Source organism: Didymosphaeria variabile, assembly GCF_027946475.1.
Source record: "Didymosphaeria variabile strain IMI 356815 chromosome Unknown scaffold_8, whole genome shotgun sequence".
Taxonomy (NCBI): domain Eukaryota; kingdom Fungi; phylum Ascomycota; class Dothideomycetes; order Pleosporales; family Didymosphaeriaceae; genus Didymosphaeria; species Didymosphaeria variabile.
The window spans coordinates 2,681,645-2,696,199 of record NW_026611627.1 but is presented as its reverse complement, the minus strand read 5'-3'; the positions used below and the strand labels follow the sequence as shown (position 1 = coordinate 2,696,199).

The 14,555-nt window shown below is 51.4% G+C and overlaps 8 protein-coding genes across 8 annotated transcripts; 3 read left to right on the top strand and 5 right to left on the bottom strand.

Moving 5' to 3' along the window:
• Positions 1 to 372: 372 nt before the first annotated feature.
• On the bottom strand, positions 373 to 1,877 carry RPN12_1 (regulatory particle non-ATPase; the record flags this gene model as incomplete). Its single annotated transcript, XM_056219865.1, has 3 exons — positions 373 to 725; positions 774 to 1,697; positions 1,745 to 1,877. 3 exons carry the CDS (start codon positions 1,875 to 1,877, stop codon positions 373 to 375), a joined length of 1,410 nt encoding a protein of 469 aa, XP_056066992.1.
• A 292-nt stretch (positions 1,878 to 2,169) lies between these two features.
• On the bottom strand, positions 2,170 to 3,855 carry LPD1 (dihydrolipoamide dehydrogenase precursor; the record flags this gene model as incomplete). The annotated part of the gene is made up of 4 exons (XM_056219864.1): positions 2,170 to 2,261; positions 2,317 to 3,547; positions 3,598 to 3,677; positions 3,732 to 3,855. 4 exons carry the CDS (start codon positions 3,853 to 3,855, stop codon positions 2,170 to 2,172), a joined length of 1,527 nt encoding a protein of 508 aa, XP_056066991.1.
• Positions 3,856 to 4,169: 314 nt separating this feature from the next.
• Positions 4,170 to 5,137, bottom strand: N0V89_011129 (uncharacterized protein; the record flags this gene model as incomplete). The annotated part of the gene is made up of 3 exons (XM_056219863.1): positions 4,170 to 4,350; positions 4,404 to 4,987; positions 5,042 to 5,137. The coding sequence occupies 3 exons, from the start codon at positions 5,135 to 5,137 to the stop codon at positions 4,170 to 4,172; spliced, it is 861 nt and encodes a 286-aa protein (XP_056066990.1).
• A 638-nt stretch (positions 5,138 to 5,775) lies between these two features.
• On the top strand, positions 5,776 to 6,920 carry N0V89_011128 (uncharacterized protein; the record flags this gene model as incomplete). The annotated part of the gene is made up of 2 exons (XM_056219862.1): positions 5,776 to 6,348; positions 6,393 to 6,920. The coding sequence occupies 2 exons, from the start codon at positions 5,776 to 5,778 to the stop codon at positions 6,918 to 6,920; spliced, it is 1,101 nt and encodes a 366-aa protein (XP_056066989.1).
• Positions 6,921 to 8,863: 1,943 nt separating this feature from the next.
• N0V89_011127 (uncharacterized protein) lies at positions 8,864 to 9,487 on the top strand (the record flags this gene model as incomplete). Its single annotated transcript, XM_056219861.1, has 1 exon — positions 8,864 to 9,487. One exon carries the CDS (start codon positions 8,864 to 8,866, stop codon positions 9,485 to 9,487), a length of 624 nt encoding a protein of 207 aa, XP_056066988.1.
• A 1,696-nt stretch (positions 9,488 to 11,183) lies between these two features.
• N0V89_011126 (uncharacterized protein) lies at positions 11,184 to 11,990 on the top strand (the record flags this gene model as incomplete). Its single annotated transcript, XM_056219860.1, has 1 exon — positions 11,184 to 11,990. One exon carries the CDS (start codon positions 11,184 to 11,186, stop codon positions 11,988 to 11,990), a length of 807 nt encoding a protein of 268 aa, XP_056066987.1.
• A 423-nt stretch (positions 11,991 to 12,413) lies between these two features.
• On the bottom strand, positions 12,414 to 12,720 carry N0V89_011125 (uncharacterized protein; the record flags this gene model as incomplete). The annotated part of the gene is made up of 2 exons (XM_056219859.1): positions 12,414 to 12,466; positions 12,519 to 12,720. The coding sequence occupies 2 exons, from the start codon at positions 12,718 to 12,720 to the stop codon at positions 12,414 to 12,416; spliced, it is 255 nt and encodes an 84-aa protein (XP_056066986.1).
• A 67-nt stretch (positions 12,721 to 12,787) lies between these two features.
• Positions 12,788 to 13,947, bottom strand: N0V89_011124 (uncharacterized protein; the record flags this gene model as incomplete). Its single annotated transcript, XM_056219858.1, has 2 exons — positions 12,788 to 13,496; positions 13,619 to 13,947. The coding sequence occupies 2 exons, from the start codon at positions 13,945 to 13,947 to the stop codon at positions 12,788 to 12,790; spliced, it is 1,038 nt and encodes a 345-aa protein (XP_056066985.1).
• Positions 13,948 to 14,555: the final 608 nt, after the last annotated feature.

The window sequence follows — 14,555 nt, the reverse complement described above, 5'->3', positions numbered from 1 at the left end:
CGGCCTAGTCCATCTGTTTGGGCTTGGCCATGACATATCACTTCCTTCAAAAGTACGGTTTCGAATATACATGGTAAATAGCTGGTGGATTTGGACCGGCTTCCGGTCTTGAGAGCTATATATCTACGTGAACACACCCGGCAGATGTGAGTTAAGCTCCGCTTCATCATTGGCTTACACGGAGCCAAATGACCTGGCAATCACGTTTATGTCTCAAAGGCAGCAACATTTGGCGCAGCCTTTCAATCCACACGCATGCCGCATACGTAGGTAAGCCACCATTCCGTACCTGAGGCTGACGACCGCTGCAGCATGGCACACTCAACCCGAATCGCGGGCCGAACGTGCGATGCAGTCTGAGTGCTCATTCGTCTATCGCTTCCGACCAAAGCGACCTTTACCGCCATTTCCTCCTTTGCTCTTGATCTTGAGCCTCTTGTAGTTTGCGTGCGCCCACGGCTTGATCTTACGTGCAGCTGCCTTGACCGGTCCTTCCTTGTTCTTACTGTCCTCTTTTGCCTGTGACGTGGACGCGACCTTGGGTTTGGGTTGCTGCGTCTTGCGCTTCTTCGTGCTGTGGGACGCGTCGCTTGCGTAGTCTGATCCATCGTCATCAGACGAGTCGAGTTGGATATGGATTTGCGTTTCTGCAACCTTGGCCTCGTCGTCTGACTCGTCATGTTGCACTTCGGGTTGAGGTTTTGCTTTTATGAAGTTGGGTCGCACTGGAAGTTTGTTAGCAGCAGGAACACAAAAAAACAAGAAGAACATACTAATGACGCGTCTCGTCTGCCTCTTGAGGCCCTTCTTCTTCCAGACTCTCTTGGGCCTTCCATCTGGGCCCAATTCACTCTCTTCACCGTCTTCATCATCCTCAGTCTCAAGACCGCGATCGGGGCCCAAAGGCATCGCAGCCTGACTGTCCTTCACTTGAATTTCTGGCACCTTGATTCTCTTGGGTGCTGGCATGCCTTCGGCCTCCATTTCAAGCTCGCGCATGATGTCCGCTTCCTCGTCTAATCGGGTTTCCTCCTCTTGCCGCATCGCTTGGATCCTTGCACTCAAGCTCCTACCAAAGGATCTCCGCGCCCAGGGCGCAGGTCGTGACGCAGGCTCGTCATCTTCGTCAATCTTCGTGAGAGGGTTGTGTCTTCGAAGAAACGCAGGTGTAGCAAGACCCCTCGAACTCGGTGTCGTCGCCTCTCCCAGCTTCCTCTTGTTCGGTGTGACCGACAAGAACGAGTCAAGCAAGAACCGTTTGCCAGTTGATTGTGGTGTCTTCTCTCCACGCGCCCTTGACTCTAGTGACGTCTCACTGTCCGCTCTGCCTGCATTCCTACTCGGGGTCTGCACAACGTTCAGTTCCATATCAGCTAGTGCGCCCCTCCTGCTTGGTGTCTCTGCGGGTAGAAGATCGAAGAGTCCTATAGCGATGCCATCCCGTTGCGGAGTGGGACCGATAAATGCGGGTCCTTCAGGTGAAAGCAAATAGCTCTGTAGTGTCAAGTCCTCCTCAGCAATGCCGCTATCCTCGCGCTTCCTCTTCGGAGTAGTTAGCGCGACTGTCTTGGGCCTTTTGGGCGTTCGATCGACGTTGCGGGTGACGCGTTGACTCTCAGCTTTCCTAGAAGGTGTTCCCGGGGCGTCTTTGGCGGCAATTGCCCTCCGGAGCTTTTCATACTCTTTGTATTTTTGTGCTGGGACTTGTCAGCGCGGAAGAAGCCAGGTGCTTGAGCATGCGTACATATCACCGCGTCGGCCTTGATGTCGTCGCGTCCCGCTTTGCGCCCTCCATTCCTAGCGCTGAATTTGCTCTCCCAAGTCTTCAGGTCGAGTCGGAGCACATTACAGTGCTGTTCTTGTTCGGTGTTACTCATGGCGGAAAGTGGTTGTGTGTGGGAATGGCACCAGACGGGAAGTGTGGAGGATCATTTTGAAGATCGCGGAGACGCGCCGAAAGATGCGCACGCGTCACGCTAGCACGAGCCATTTTGTGTGCAGGGGTCTTCAGCCACTTTAAACTCGAGCTTATTGGACATGAATCAACCTGCATTTTCCAACGTGCACTATGTAGCATGCGACATATATTACAGGTACTATTCACAAACTCCCGCTGGAGCTCGACTTCCTGCGCTGATGCTAACCCAAACCCAAAACGAAGAAAGAAATCTAGTAGTGAACAGCCTTGTCGTATGTTGCCATAGCAGCCTCCTTGAACGCTTCTGAAAGCGTCGGGTGAGCGTGTGATGTCCGTGCAACGTCTGTGAAGAAGATTAGTATCTGCCTTAGCGTGCACAGGATCGTGATTCGACTTACCCTCTGAGCTGGCACCATACTCGAGCGCAAGCACACCCTCGGCAATCATCTCACCGGCGCTGGGACCGATGATGTGAATGCCCAATATCCGGTCAGTCTCGGCGTCAGAGATGAACTTGACGAAACCCTCAGTGTCGAGGTTGGTCTTCGCTCTTGAGTTGGCAGAGAAGGGGAACTGTCCGACATTGTACTTGACGTTAGCAGCCTTGAGCTCCTCCTCGTTCTGGCCGACCCAGGCAACTTCGGGGTGGGTGTACATGACGGAGGGAATCGCGCCGTAGTTAACGTGGCCGTAACCCTTGCCGATGTACTCGACAACGGCAACGGACTCCTCCTCAGCCTTGTGGGCCAACATAGGTCCGAAAGTAACGTCACCAATAGCACGAATGTGGGGGACCTTGGTGCGGTACTCCTGGTCGATGATCACGCGGCCCCGCTCGTCAACCTCGAGACCGATGTTCTCAAGACCAAGGCCGTTGGTGTAGGGACGGCGACCGATGGCAACGAGGACGACGTCAGCATCGAGAGTCTCCTCCTTTCCGCCCTTGGCAGCCTCAACGGACACCTTCACGCCCTCACCTTCAGCATCACCGGCGGTGACCTTGGTGTTGAGCTTGAACTTCATGCCCTGCTTCTGGAGAAGCTTCTGTGCCTGCTTAGCAACATCCTTGTCCATACCGGGGCCGCCAATCTGGCCCAAGTACTCGACAACGGTGACTTCGGAACCAAGACGCGACCAGACAGAGGCCATCTCAAGACCGATGATACCTCCACCGATAACGGTCATCTTCTTGGGGACCTCTTGCAGAGCGATGGCACCAGTGCTCGTGATGACCTTCTTCTCATCGATAGTCAGTCCGGGGAAGGGCGTAGCCTCAGATCCAGTCGCGATGAGGATGTTCTTGCCGCGGACGGTGGTCTCGCCACCTTCAACAAGGTTGACCGCGACGGTGTGCTCGTCCTGGAAAGCACCGGTGCCCTTGATGTACTCCACGTTGTTCTTCTTGAAGAGGAATTCGATACCCTTTGTCAGACCTGCAACAGAGGTGTCCTTCGCCTTCATCATCGCCGGGAGGTTAAGCTTGACATCGCCGACCTCAATACCGCGGTTCTTGGTGTCGTGCAGGATCTGGTGGTAGAGGTGCGAGTTGTTCAGGAGGGATTTTGAAGGAATGCAGCCGACGTTCAAGCAGGTTCCGCCGAGAGAGCCGCGCTTCTCGATACATGCGACCTAACAGCTATAAGTCTCTAACACAAATGCAAGCATTTGTTATCGCGCACCTTCATGCCGGCCTGGCCGGCCTTGATTGCCGCGACGTATCCTGCGACGCCGCCTCCGATGATAACGAGGTCCTTCTCCTCTATCTCTAATTAGCACCCAGCCATCGGTATAGCTTAAGGATTTGTCGACTAACCAGCTTCCGAAGCATATCCCCTCCTTAACCGGCTCTGGAAGTAGATGTTCGGGGCGCAGAAGGTGCTCTGGGAAACCGGGCGCGCTGCCCTTGGCACGGCGCGGGAAGCGACTGAGCGGAACATGATGGCGGAGGAAGATGTGAGGCCCAAGATTCGGAAAAGCCGCGAGCAGTACGGCTGGAGGATGGGGCGGGTTCAATGGGCGGAGGTGGATTGGTGATGGGGTTGTTGAGCTCTGAGGTGCAGGCACTACTTTTCTCGCCGGCCGCGGGAGCACTGACATCGAGCTTTGCGGCTAGGAACGGTGGCGCTAATTCGCCGCCACGAACGTAACAACCCGAGGTCACACATCTTCACGAAGATTGACTGAATGTGAGTCAAGCACAAGTATTACTGATCATGATTTGCTATCTGCGAAAGTGCCCGAAATCACTGCTCTATACGTGGTCTTCCGGTGGCTGGTCAGTGTAGGCGGGAGCTTGGATTGCAGCGTTTTCTTGCTCTCGCCGCTTGCTTTCCATGTCAGCAGCCCAAAGAGAGGAGCTGACAGCTGCGGTTAATAGAAAGAACATGCTCAGTCCTGGTACAAGCTGCAAAAGCAGATAGACGGTGCCGTACCTTGAAGGAAATGTTAGCATCGGCTCGGAAGCGGCTTCCGAGGACGAACTTACCAAGTATATTGCCATCTCCTCCGTCTTACAAACGCATCTCGCTCCTGTTTGTTGAAATCGAGCAGCTTGAAATATCTCCAGTGTTGTAGTGGCCCCGCACGATATCCCGTAAGCAGCAAGAACAACGGTACACCAAAATACGGCACAAAGTTGAGTGGTAGCAAAATTACAAACTCTGCGATCTGCCGAAATGAGAAAGGACCATACACAGACGACTTGGTCGGTTTGCCGAGTCGCTGTACAGGATTGTTCATAGAGTCGTCGGAAACTGGTCGAAATTGACGGACCAGATCATCGTAACCTTTGTGGACCAGGATGGCATCAAAAATATCTACCTGCGACTCGTCCACCAAAAAAGCCTCGAACAGTATCGCTGTTACAGCTGCTGCTTCCCCTAGCGTCAAGAACGTTCCGTTGACCCATGCGCTGCCTGTCTTATGAAAGAGGGCCAGGAACGCGACCTGTGGCAGATATGCCCAGACGAAGAGGTTGACGATGACGAACGTGCTTAGCAGAAAGGCTGGGAGGAGACGTTTGCGCGCGAGGGGGTAGAGAAACGGGTGACCGATGAAGTATATGATTCCCTGCTGCCTGTTAGAGAGAGCATTTTGAATGATCATGTCATATAGAAGAGATACCTTGAATGGGTAGGAGCTGGCCACTACATTCTGCCAAGTAGGCCGTAAGATGACTCGCTTCACGTTCTCGACCTGGCCCGCTTGCGACTGCGGCATGTTGAGGAGTGTTTGTATGAAGTTACGTGGGCTGCAGGCGTCGGGATATACGCCTCGAACATGACGCCATTAGCGCGGGAGCTCGGGCCAACACCGAGCATTCCGCGCCTGTGAACGACGACGCTCTTTTTATCAAGGTTCCAAGGTTCGTCAACTCTTCACGTGCCTTGAGTTAGCGCCCACTTCATACGCGTACGTCGCCGCTACAACATAAAGTTATCTATTCCAGACACTCTAAACTAAGCTTGTGACTAGAGACTAAAGCTCTTTTTATTTCTGGAATATTGCTGCGACGTTATAGCGGGGGAGTAAAGGAATCAACTTTGGCGTTCTCGCCAAGGGATAATTAATAAAACGAGCTCCTTCATCAGGCGCTACCACTCCGCCGCTCGAGTCCGACGGAGAAGACAAATGGAGCTGAAATGTTCGACACGACGAAGATCTTCAACTCGCTATTACTATAAGTAGCCACGTAGGAAGCTGGATCTCTTCTGCATCATTCACAGGCATTCTTTAATCCATGACCCCTACTTGATTACGCAAGAAAGCTTCTATCACTACATTTCATATGAAAATCTCCTTTATCGACCGTTATCGACCTCTACTGGATAAAAACAACTTTGTTCTTTTTCATAATCATGTTTCTCAACACAAGCGCCGCCTCGTGGAAATACAACGGTCCACTCACCAATCCAGAAGTGGCATCTTTCCACCGCCGCCTCCCAGACTACAACACCACGACCCTGCATGCCCTCCCCACTCTAGCTGAAGAGCTCGGACTCGGTCATGTCTTCCTCAAAGACGAATCCAATCGCTTTGGCCTTCCAGCCTTCAAGATCCTCGGCGCCTCATGGGCAACTTTCAAAGCCGTAGCAGTGAAATGCAACTTCCCAATCACCTCATCCGTAGAGGTTCAAGAGCTCGGTACCGCTGCGAGAAAAGCCGGTGTGAAGATCGTGACGTGTACGGCGGGGAATTGGGGGAGGGCGGTTGCGAGGATGGCGAAGTACATGCAAATCCCTGTGACTGTTTTCGTACCGAACACCATGGACGAAGCCACACAGAAGAAAATTGCCGGCGAGGGTGCGACAGTGGTGGTTGTGGATGGTGATTATGACCACTCTATTTTGGTGGCGAGGAAGGAGGCTGAGGGGCCGGATAGTATCCTCATGATGGATACGAGCTGGGAGGGGTATGAGGAGATTCCACAGGTACGTAATGGTGTAGGTCCTGGGAGTGCCGATGCATGCTGAAGGTGATTAAGTGGGTCGTCGAGGGCTACTCAACTATGCTCACGGAGACGGACCAACAACTGCGAGATCTCGGCATAGGCCCCGTAACACATGCCATAGCATCCGTAGGCGTAGGGTCTTGGGCACAAGCTGTGGCGATGCACTACAAGTCAGCCACGCCAGCTGCATCTGTAATAGCAGTTGAGCCAGATACAGCAGCGTGTCTGAAGACCAGCCTTGAGGCGGGCAAGATTACACCGATCGAGACAGGACACAGTATCATGAATGGCATGAACTGCGGTACAGTGTCGTACACGGCATGGGAGGTGCTACGGAACGGCGTCGATGCGAGCGTTGAAGTAACGGATGTAGAGGCACATCGCGATTTGGAGTATCTACACGAGCAGGACGTGGAGAACGGGCCTTGCGGGGCAGCGCCGCTGAGTGCACTTAGGAAGTTGGTGAAGGAGAAGAAGTTGGGTCTGGGGAGGGACTCGATTGTAATATTGTTCAGCACAGAGGGAGTTCGCGACTATCCTGTGCCTGCGTGACACTAAAAGTCCGGTACCTTTGGTGTTTCCTATGCATAACCCTCTGATTGTTCGTACCGGAATCGTCTTGTAGATATGTGAATCGAAAGACGTCGGGAGTGAAGAAATGCTGCAGAACCGAAAACAAGGGCTAGCTGTCTCGGTCACTACGAGACATGCCCGTCGATATATGGCCCAATACGATCAAACAAGTCGTCCTCCCTCACGCTGTCCCCTGACGACCTTTTCGACTCAACAATCAGTGTACATGACCCAAACATGATCGCAACAAACAACCTCACGGGCCTCATCAAGACGTAACTCAACCAAAGACCAAGAAAACCTTTCGCAGGAAACACGATCGAAGATCCCCATGGTGTGTTGAGTGCTGTCTCGAGATCGAACCGGTAGATAACCAGGCGGTTCGCGGCGAAGTTGATTGCAAGCCAGATACGCATCAGGATAATGTCTAGAAGAATGGGTCGCCAAATGGTTACGCAAGGAGGGATGTAGCAAGGTTTTTGGCCCTGGCCTTCGGTGAAACGATCGATGGAATAGTACCATGCTGCAAGGTTGACGGAGACGGAGAGATGATGTCCGGGTAACGGATGCGGGTGTTACCGTCGTAATACCGTTGTTTGAAAAAGTGGAACTCCGATAGAACGGTGAAGGAGGGTGTGTAATGGATAGTTTTTTGACGCGCAATCTCGGGCACATCATTGGGGAAAGCGACCAGATGCGTATCGATGAGGCGCGCGATGTCTCCGAGGGCGAAGCTAATGGTGGCTAGCATAAAGCAGTGCGTAGCGGATAGCCGAACGAAGGTCTAGTGAATTGCTGAATGGGGACGCTGCAGAGGACTGGGAATAGCATTGCTGCGCTGATGTGATACCCAGAATTGGCATGGCTCTGCATGTACTGGTAGGTGATGGCGCTGCAACTTGAGAGAATGGGATAAGCGGTAAAGTTGTCGAAGGGCATGCGCGGCAACTCAGATGCGAGGCGAGCGAGCGCCGACATGATCAGGTATAGATTGCCGCTCGACGGTAGTCCAAATGGTTCGAGTGTCTGCAAAGCGCAAGTCGATGGTTGTCCTAGGTAAGACACGATGCCAGTGCAGCTGCCTCGTATCTGGTATTTGTTTCGTGGTATCCGCGTGACATCTCAGCTGTACGATGTTGTTGCGTGTGTGAAGTACAGCCAGCCATGGCGATCGATGGGTAGAAGCCATCAACGACGCGCCAGTGCACTTCCGGCACCAAATATTAGAGAGTGGTTTAATTAGCAGCACCTATTCCATGACAGAGAACACCACTTGTACCGGCGTGAGAATGCGTACCCACCTGCGCAGGCAAAGAAGTGGAAGGTTGCAGCTGGCCACGTGTTAAAACCAACCGGTCAATGTAAAACAGAGCAGAACTCACCATTCGTTGACAACCCATCGTCACTGAACCAAGTCGAGCCCAACAACAACAACAAAAGCATGTACCATTCACCCTAAGCCCGCCCACTAGGCCGGAAACCGCGTTCTGTAGATTATCCTATTTTGCGCGCGGAAAGATGATAGAATGGAAGATCTTAGCATGGAAATGCTTGGGTACGTGAGAGACTCTTGATGTTGCCTTCGTACACTGGATGAGCGGGTATAGTGTCTATTAGACTGATTATGTGCAAAAGATTCGTGTGAAAGAGGTGGAATTCAAAATCTTGTTTTCTTTATATCATACAGCCTTGCGGCGTCGAGTGGAGGGGGTATATTGATGACTCTAAATTTCTAGTCTTGATATGGAGGCAATGTTTATTTTTCAGTGACTTTGGACGGGACCAAAAGTGGGATCCGATGGACCGAATCTGGGCAGCAGTAGAATTGTAACAACCACCGGCGCGTTCTGATGGCGTGCATATGGGCGACCTCACTCGAGCTGACCTGGGGCGTTTTGCAGTTGCGCATGATTATCAAATCCATGAAAGAGTGGGTTTATGACAACGTAAAGCCCCTTATCGCACAACAAATTGGGAAACTTTGCGAGGAGTCCCAACGATCAACTCATACAGCCGAATGGGATTCAATCCAACAAGCAAGGAGAGCTCAATCCACTGCGCCGCGTAGATTTCGGAATCACACTCCGCACCTAGAACCTCCAATCACACCACCAAGATTCTCTCGGGGCATGACAGACCCCGAGTCTGTAAACCGGGGGAGATCCAGAAGACCCGTGCCTACCATTTCCAGGATATGGTTGAACGACGAAGGCGACCTCAGCGACGAATCGTGGGATAGTGATGGCACCTACGTGAACGAGGCCGAGAAAGATAAGGTCAATCGCCCCGGAAGCAGCTTGGCCAACGAATTGAAAAAGCTCACGGTCAAGGAGGAGACGAAAGAGTTAATGGAACTATCTCCGGAGAAGATCCTAACACGCTTTCGACGACGAAGCCAGTCGCTTTCCAGAGCCAAAGGCAAAGCGGAGGGAAAGAGGGGCGAAGGGAATACTCGTCATGCAGAAAACGAATACCGACTGCCTATAAGGTCGAATCCCACTACGAAGACGGCCTCAAGACCAAGGTCCCAGTCGATTGATAGATGAAAGACAATGTCCCAGAGTGAATCCGAGTATGAGTCGGAGCGGGAGAGCAGCATGGTTCAACGGCCAAGTATTCGACGTCGGAGCTCAAGGTTTTGATTCAGTTCCCATGAAGTGCGGGGAGGAACAAGTTTTGGTGGCATGATCAATATCTGTTGTACTGTATATTTTGTGCATGGAAACTTTCCTCGTATAATTCCCAACCCCTATTATTCCCTGCTATGAGATTGTGCATGGCCCAGTATCCGCAAGAGCATTCTTCAACTCTTCCGACCATTGTCGAAGAGGCTTCTTTCCCTCCCGCAACTCCCTATAAAACGCTCGAAGCGGTTCTGGCAGATCATCGGCATTGAGAAGGCCATCATCGTCGACATACTCATCTATGTACCCAATCATGGCCATGTCGAGATTCCGGAAACGAGTTTCGACGTCCCGAGCATACAGCCGCAGAAACGCTTCCAAGAAGACGTGAGCACGAGGGGCAAGAATAGGATGCACTGTGGACGGGAAGACTCCGGATCCACGGCCTGGTCGCTTCGTTGGAAGAACAGTGTGGTCAGACGCGAGCACCAAATATGAGGGCAGTTGAGATTCTTGGGGCGACGTGAGGGATCCGTCAAGTGGTGGTAAGAACCACAGCGTCTCGGATTGGAGATACAGGTTGACTGTGACTTCCGAGTTATCGATATGAATGTGGAAGGCCTGTGGCGGCGTATATCGTTGTTTCTGGCCCGACGGACAGAGATCGCCTTGGGAGCATGCAGACAGGTTTTCGAGGTTGGACAGCGTCTTGATGCTGACGTCCAGACGGTCGGCAGGAATTACGAAATCAATAGACTTGGGCGCTCGTCAGTTCTTGCCGAATGATTTCAATATGAAGGGGTAAATACACCGATGATTGACGGGATGCCATGCAGGATCAGGAGATAGTGGCCCCAGAGGAGGCAGGGCACCTGAGCTGAATTGAGAGCCTGCGCCACAGATGCCACGAATGAGGGTGAAAGATCTCGCATATTCGTTGCGTTATTTCCAACTTCCAAAGAATGAGCAGCGAGTTAAGCGAGTCTCATTGAAATGTTTTACGGATGTTGCAAGATAACTATAGCGTAAGAGGTGGATAGTGTTAGACGAAAGTGGTTAGCTTAGGCATAGACTAAGGGTTTTTAGCGCTCCGTCAGTGCGTGCCGCTCCTTCACCACGCTACCTTCTAGAGCGAAGTTCGAACCCTGTCGTCACAGAATTCCTCGCCTCCTCCCGAAATAGCCAAGATGATAATTGAGCGCTTCGCGTTACTACCGCCAGAACTGTAAATCCAGATCTGGGAAGACGCACTCCGTGTACTAACGGTTTGGGCGGCAACTCGCAATTACGAAGTGGGCAACTCTTCTGATAGAGGACATACCCCTATCTGTAAGAGATTTATACGCCTGCAGTACAGTTTTGCCAGAACTCCCTAATTATGAGGCCGTGAAATTTGCGAGTCTTCTGGGTTCTACCGAGACACGACATTATGGAGATAGCAGGTCGTTTAAGCTACATGGAGATACTTAGTGCGGTAGTTGAATCTGTTTGTAGATATTAGGTTGCACGGATATGCCTTACATAATCTGTATGCGCGCATTTCTTGCTTCGACGAGACTATTTCACTCTCTCCAAACCCCAACCCAAGGCTTCCCGTATCACACCAGACCAAACACGCATGGCTCTCCAGATCCTCTCAGATCTTCATCTAGAGTCGCCAAAAGGATATGATATCTTCTCCATCGTCCCTTGCGCACCGCACCTTGCCCTCCTCGGCGACATTGGCACCGTCACACCTCACAAAGCCGGATTCTTAGCCTTTCTCACCCGCCAACTCAAGCAATTCCGCACGGTACTCTTCGTGCCCGGGAACCACGAATCTTACTCTTCAGACTGGCCCACCGCTCTCGCAATATTGCGAGAATTTGAGACGACCGTACAGTGTGATGATGATATCACGCTCGGAGACTTCATCTTACTCAATCGCACCGCGTTTAAACTACCAGACATAAATTTTACAATCCTAGGCTGCAGTCTTTTCTCTCACATACCGCCTGAGAGCGAAATGGCTGTTAGCATGGGCTTGAACGATTTCTTCCAGACGGAGAGCTGGGATGTAGAAATGCACAACGCCGCGCACAAGCGAGATGTTGAGTGGCTGAACGCCCAGGTCGCTGCGCCCGAGCATGGCGACTCTAAGATAATCATTCTCACGCACTGGAGTCCATCGAGGGACCCTCGCTCAAGCGACCCGAAGCACGCTGCTAGTCCTATCTCGAGTGCCTTCTCGACGGACTTGTCGGATCAGCCATGTTTCCAGAGTGAAAAGGTAGAACTATGGGGTTTTGGTCATACGCACTTCAATTGCGATTTTGTGGTTGAGCGAGGCGCAGGTGTAGGATCACTAAGATTGTTAACGAATCAGAGAGGATATTATTTCGCTCAGGCCGAGGGGTTTGATGAAAATAAGACCGTAAATGTTTGAAAGGACACCGTTGCTCTGTGTTTCGACGACAGAGATTTGAATGCATAAGGACTACTGCAAATCCCCTCCCCACCTGTTTCTCTCTCTTGCTACTCGAACATGGTAAAATCTGTCCACCCATGGCGTCCTGGCAAGTCAATCTAAAGAGATGCGACCTGAATGACAGACCCTAATCGGCGATCCCGCCGACCTTCAGCTTCCATCCCCAGCACTCGCCATGCAGCATCACAGCTCCCGCAATTCTGTATTGACACCTCTGGATACAGCCCCATTGCGCCATAAGTCGCGAATGAATCCCATTATGCTTTCATGTTCGTATGATGCACAAGCGGAGTGTGAGCCGAGTAGGGAGATACTGCGTCCGTACCATATTCCGTCGAATAGTCGCGCTGGCGAGAAGGACGTCCGCTAAAATCATGAAGCTCATTCCTGTTTCTGGACGTCCCAGAATTGGAAGTTCCGACTGTTTTGTCGCACTCAAGACACCCAATTGTTCTCCAGGTGCGGTGAGTGGAACACCGGTCCTACTGCGGGACCATGTGCCGATTCCGAGGGCTTGGTGTGCAAGTCGCTGTAGATCCAGATATGCGTTACTGTCCCATTCCAGACGACTGTACGACGGGTGATTCTGCTTGTCGCGATTCAATTTGTTGGCGATGGTGGTGGCTATAGCTTCGATGAAGGCTGCGAGAACCATCAAGAATAGACCGACGAATACAATGATGGCCATGCCGAGGACGTTGAATGAGTAATATTCAGAGCTTCGAACTTTCTGATACAGGGTCAATAAACGATCGCTATTGCCTGACCCAGGGAATCCGCGCTATTGCCAGGATGTAAAGGTTCAGTCCACTCACTTGGCTTTTGCACAGCTTCTCGCACAGTCCAGCCTCTGTGTCGCTATCACAAAGCGTACGGTCGAGGTCCCAAACACCATTTTGTGATGCTTGTGGCACATTAGACTGAAAAGACGCAAGCGAGGCTTGACTCAAGAATTCCATCTCCTGCTTCCATCTGTCTCGAGGAAAAGCTTCCCATTGCATTATCCCTTTAGTTGTGAATCTTGCGAGCATGTTAGGTAGCCCCGGCATGTTATAGAAGGTGTCAGGAGTTGCTATCATAATGTTGTTGGTCTGCACGTAACCGAGGAATGCTTTGAGATCATCAGGTTCGGGCCATATCGCGGTAATACTATCCCTAAGCTCATGAGAGGCATATAAGTTGACGCAACGCTGTTGACCATTGTCAATTCTAGGATTGCAGTAGAAGGCTTGCGAAGTGCAGCCAATAACAGTCGCTGGTTCATCTGACACATAGAGCGACTCGGACTCGAAGAAAGTGCGCATTAATTCTGATGCGTTGGTATTTGCAGCAAACCAAGGGTCTTCGACCTTCTCGTGGTATACCATATCGGTCGAATCAAGGAAAAGAAGTGCGGCGTATGCGTCTGTTCGGTTTAGTTCCGGAATGAAATCTGTGTCTTCGCCGCGATACATTGATATAGAGCTACACAATGTCAATGCAGATCGGTACAACTAGTACTGAGAATACCGGTTGTGGACTGTATAGCTCATACCGTGAGATTCCAGTACCAAAACAAAGGCCCTATAATTCTCGAATAGACTTACCGCGTTCTGTAGTCTAAGCCAATCGAGCCCCCGTAAGAGCTGACTACTTGGTCGAACGGACTCTTCAGTGGTACCATGTAGATACGCCAGTCGGCAACGTCGGCAGTAGAGTTTGTGATAGTGTTATTGCGAAGATAACTATATCGCATGTATGTTTTTGAAGTATCCGTTGGGTCAACGTATCTCATTTTATATCCACGCGTAACCAGAGGGGCACAATTCTGCTTCAGGCGAATCTGGAATCTTGGTTCCGCGTTCATACCGAGGTCGCCCCAGCTGTCCAGGTAGCCAGTATCCAGTTGAAGATTGTCAGATGCACTCTGACACATTTTCTGTTCGAATGGACAGGTGGCGTTGCGATCGATCTCGTAAGAAAGCTTTGGTTTCGTGTACAGTTGGCATCTTGACTGTGTCGTTCGTTGACCTTGGTAACATGCCAAAGCATAATCCAAATAGTCCAAATACATTTTGTTACGATACCTTGCAAGCTCGGATGCCTGTGACTGTTGGTCGAAATCTTGCGACAAGGATGTTCCGCATTTGGGCCCACGAAGTAACACTTCGTTAGACTGATTTGCCGTAACCTGTGAGGAGAATATGCCTGAATCTAGGCGTAAGTTACAAAGAAGTCATCGCCGGGGACAGGAAGACTGACCAGCAACTGCAAAGCCTGCCGAGATCAGACATGCAAGTGTCCAGATAGGTAGAAGACGCGACAAAAGTCTCTGAGTCCGATTTCTCCAGGCAATCATGAGCACCAAGGTTTCCTGCGCGGCATCTGGTGCTGTTTTCGAGTTGCGTAGTATCGCTTGGTGCTGATGATAGACACCATCAGATTGAGACTGGGAAGAAAGGTACTTGTGCAGCAGAAAGCGCGAAATTGTCCAGAAGCTCTGCCCGGTAGCTCCTACATAAAGAGCCAGAAATGCGATCAAGA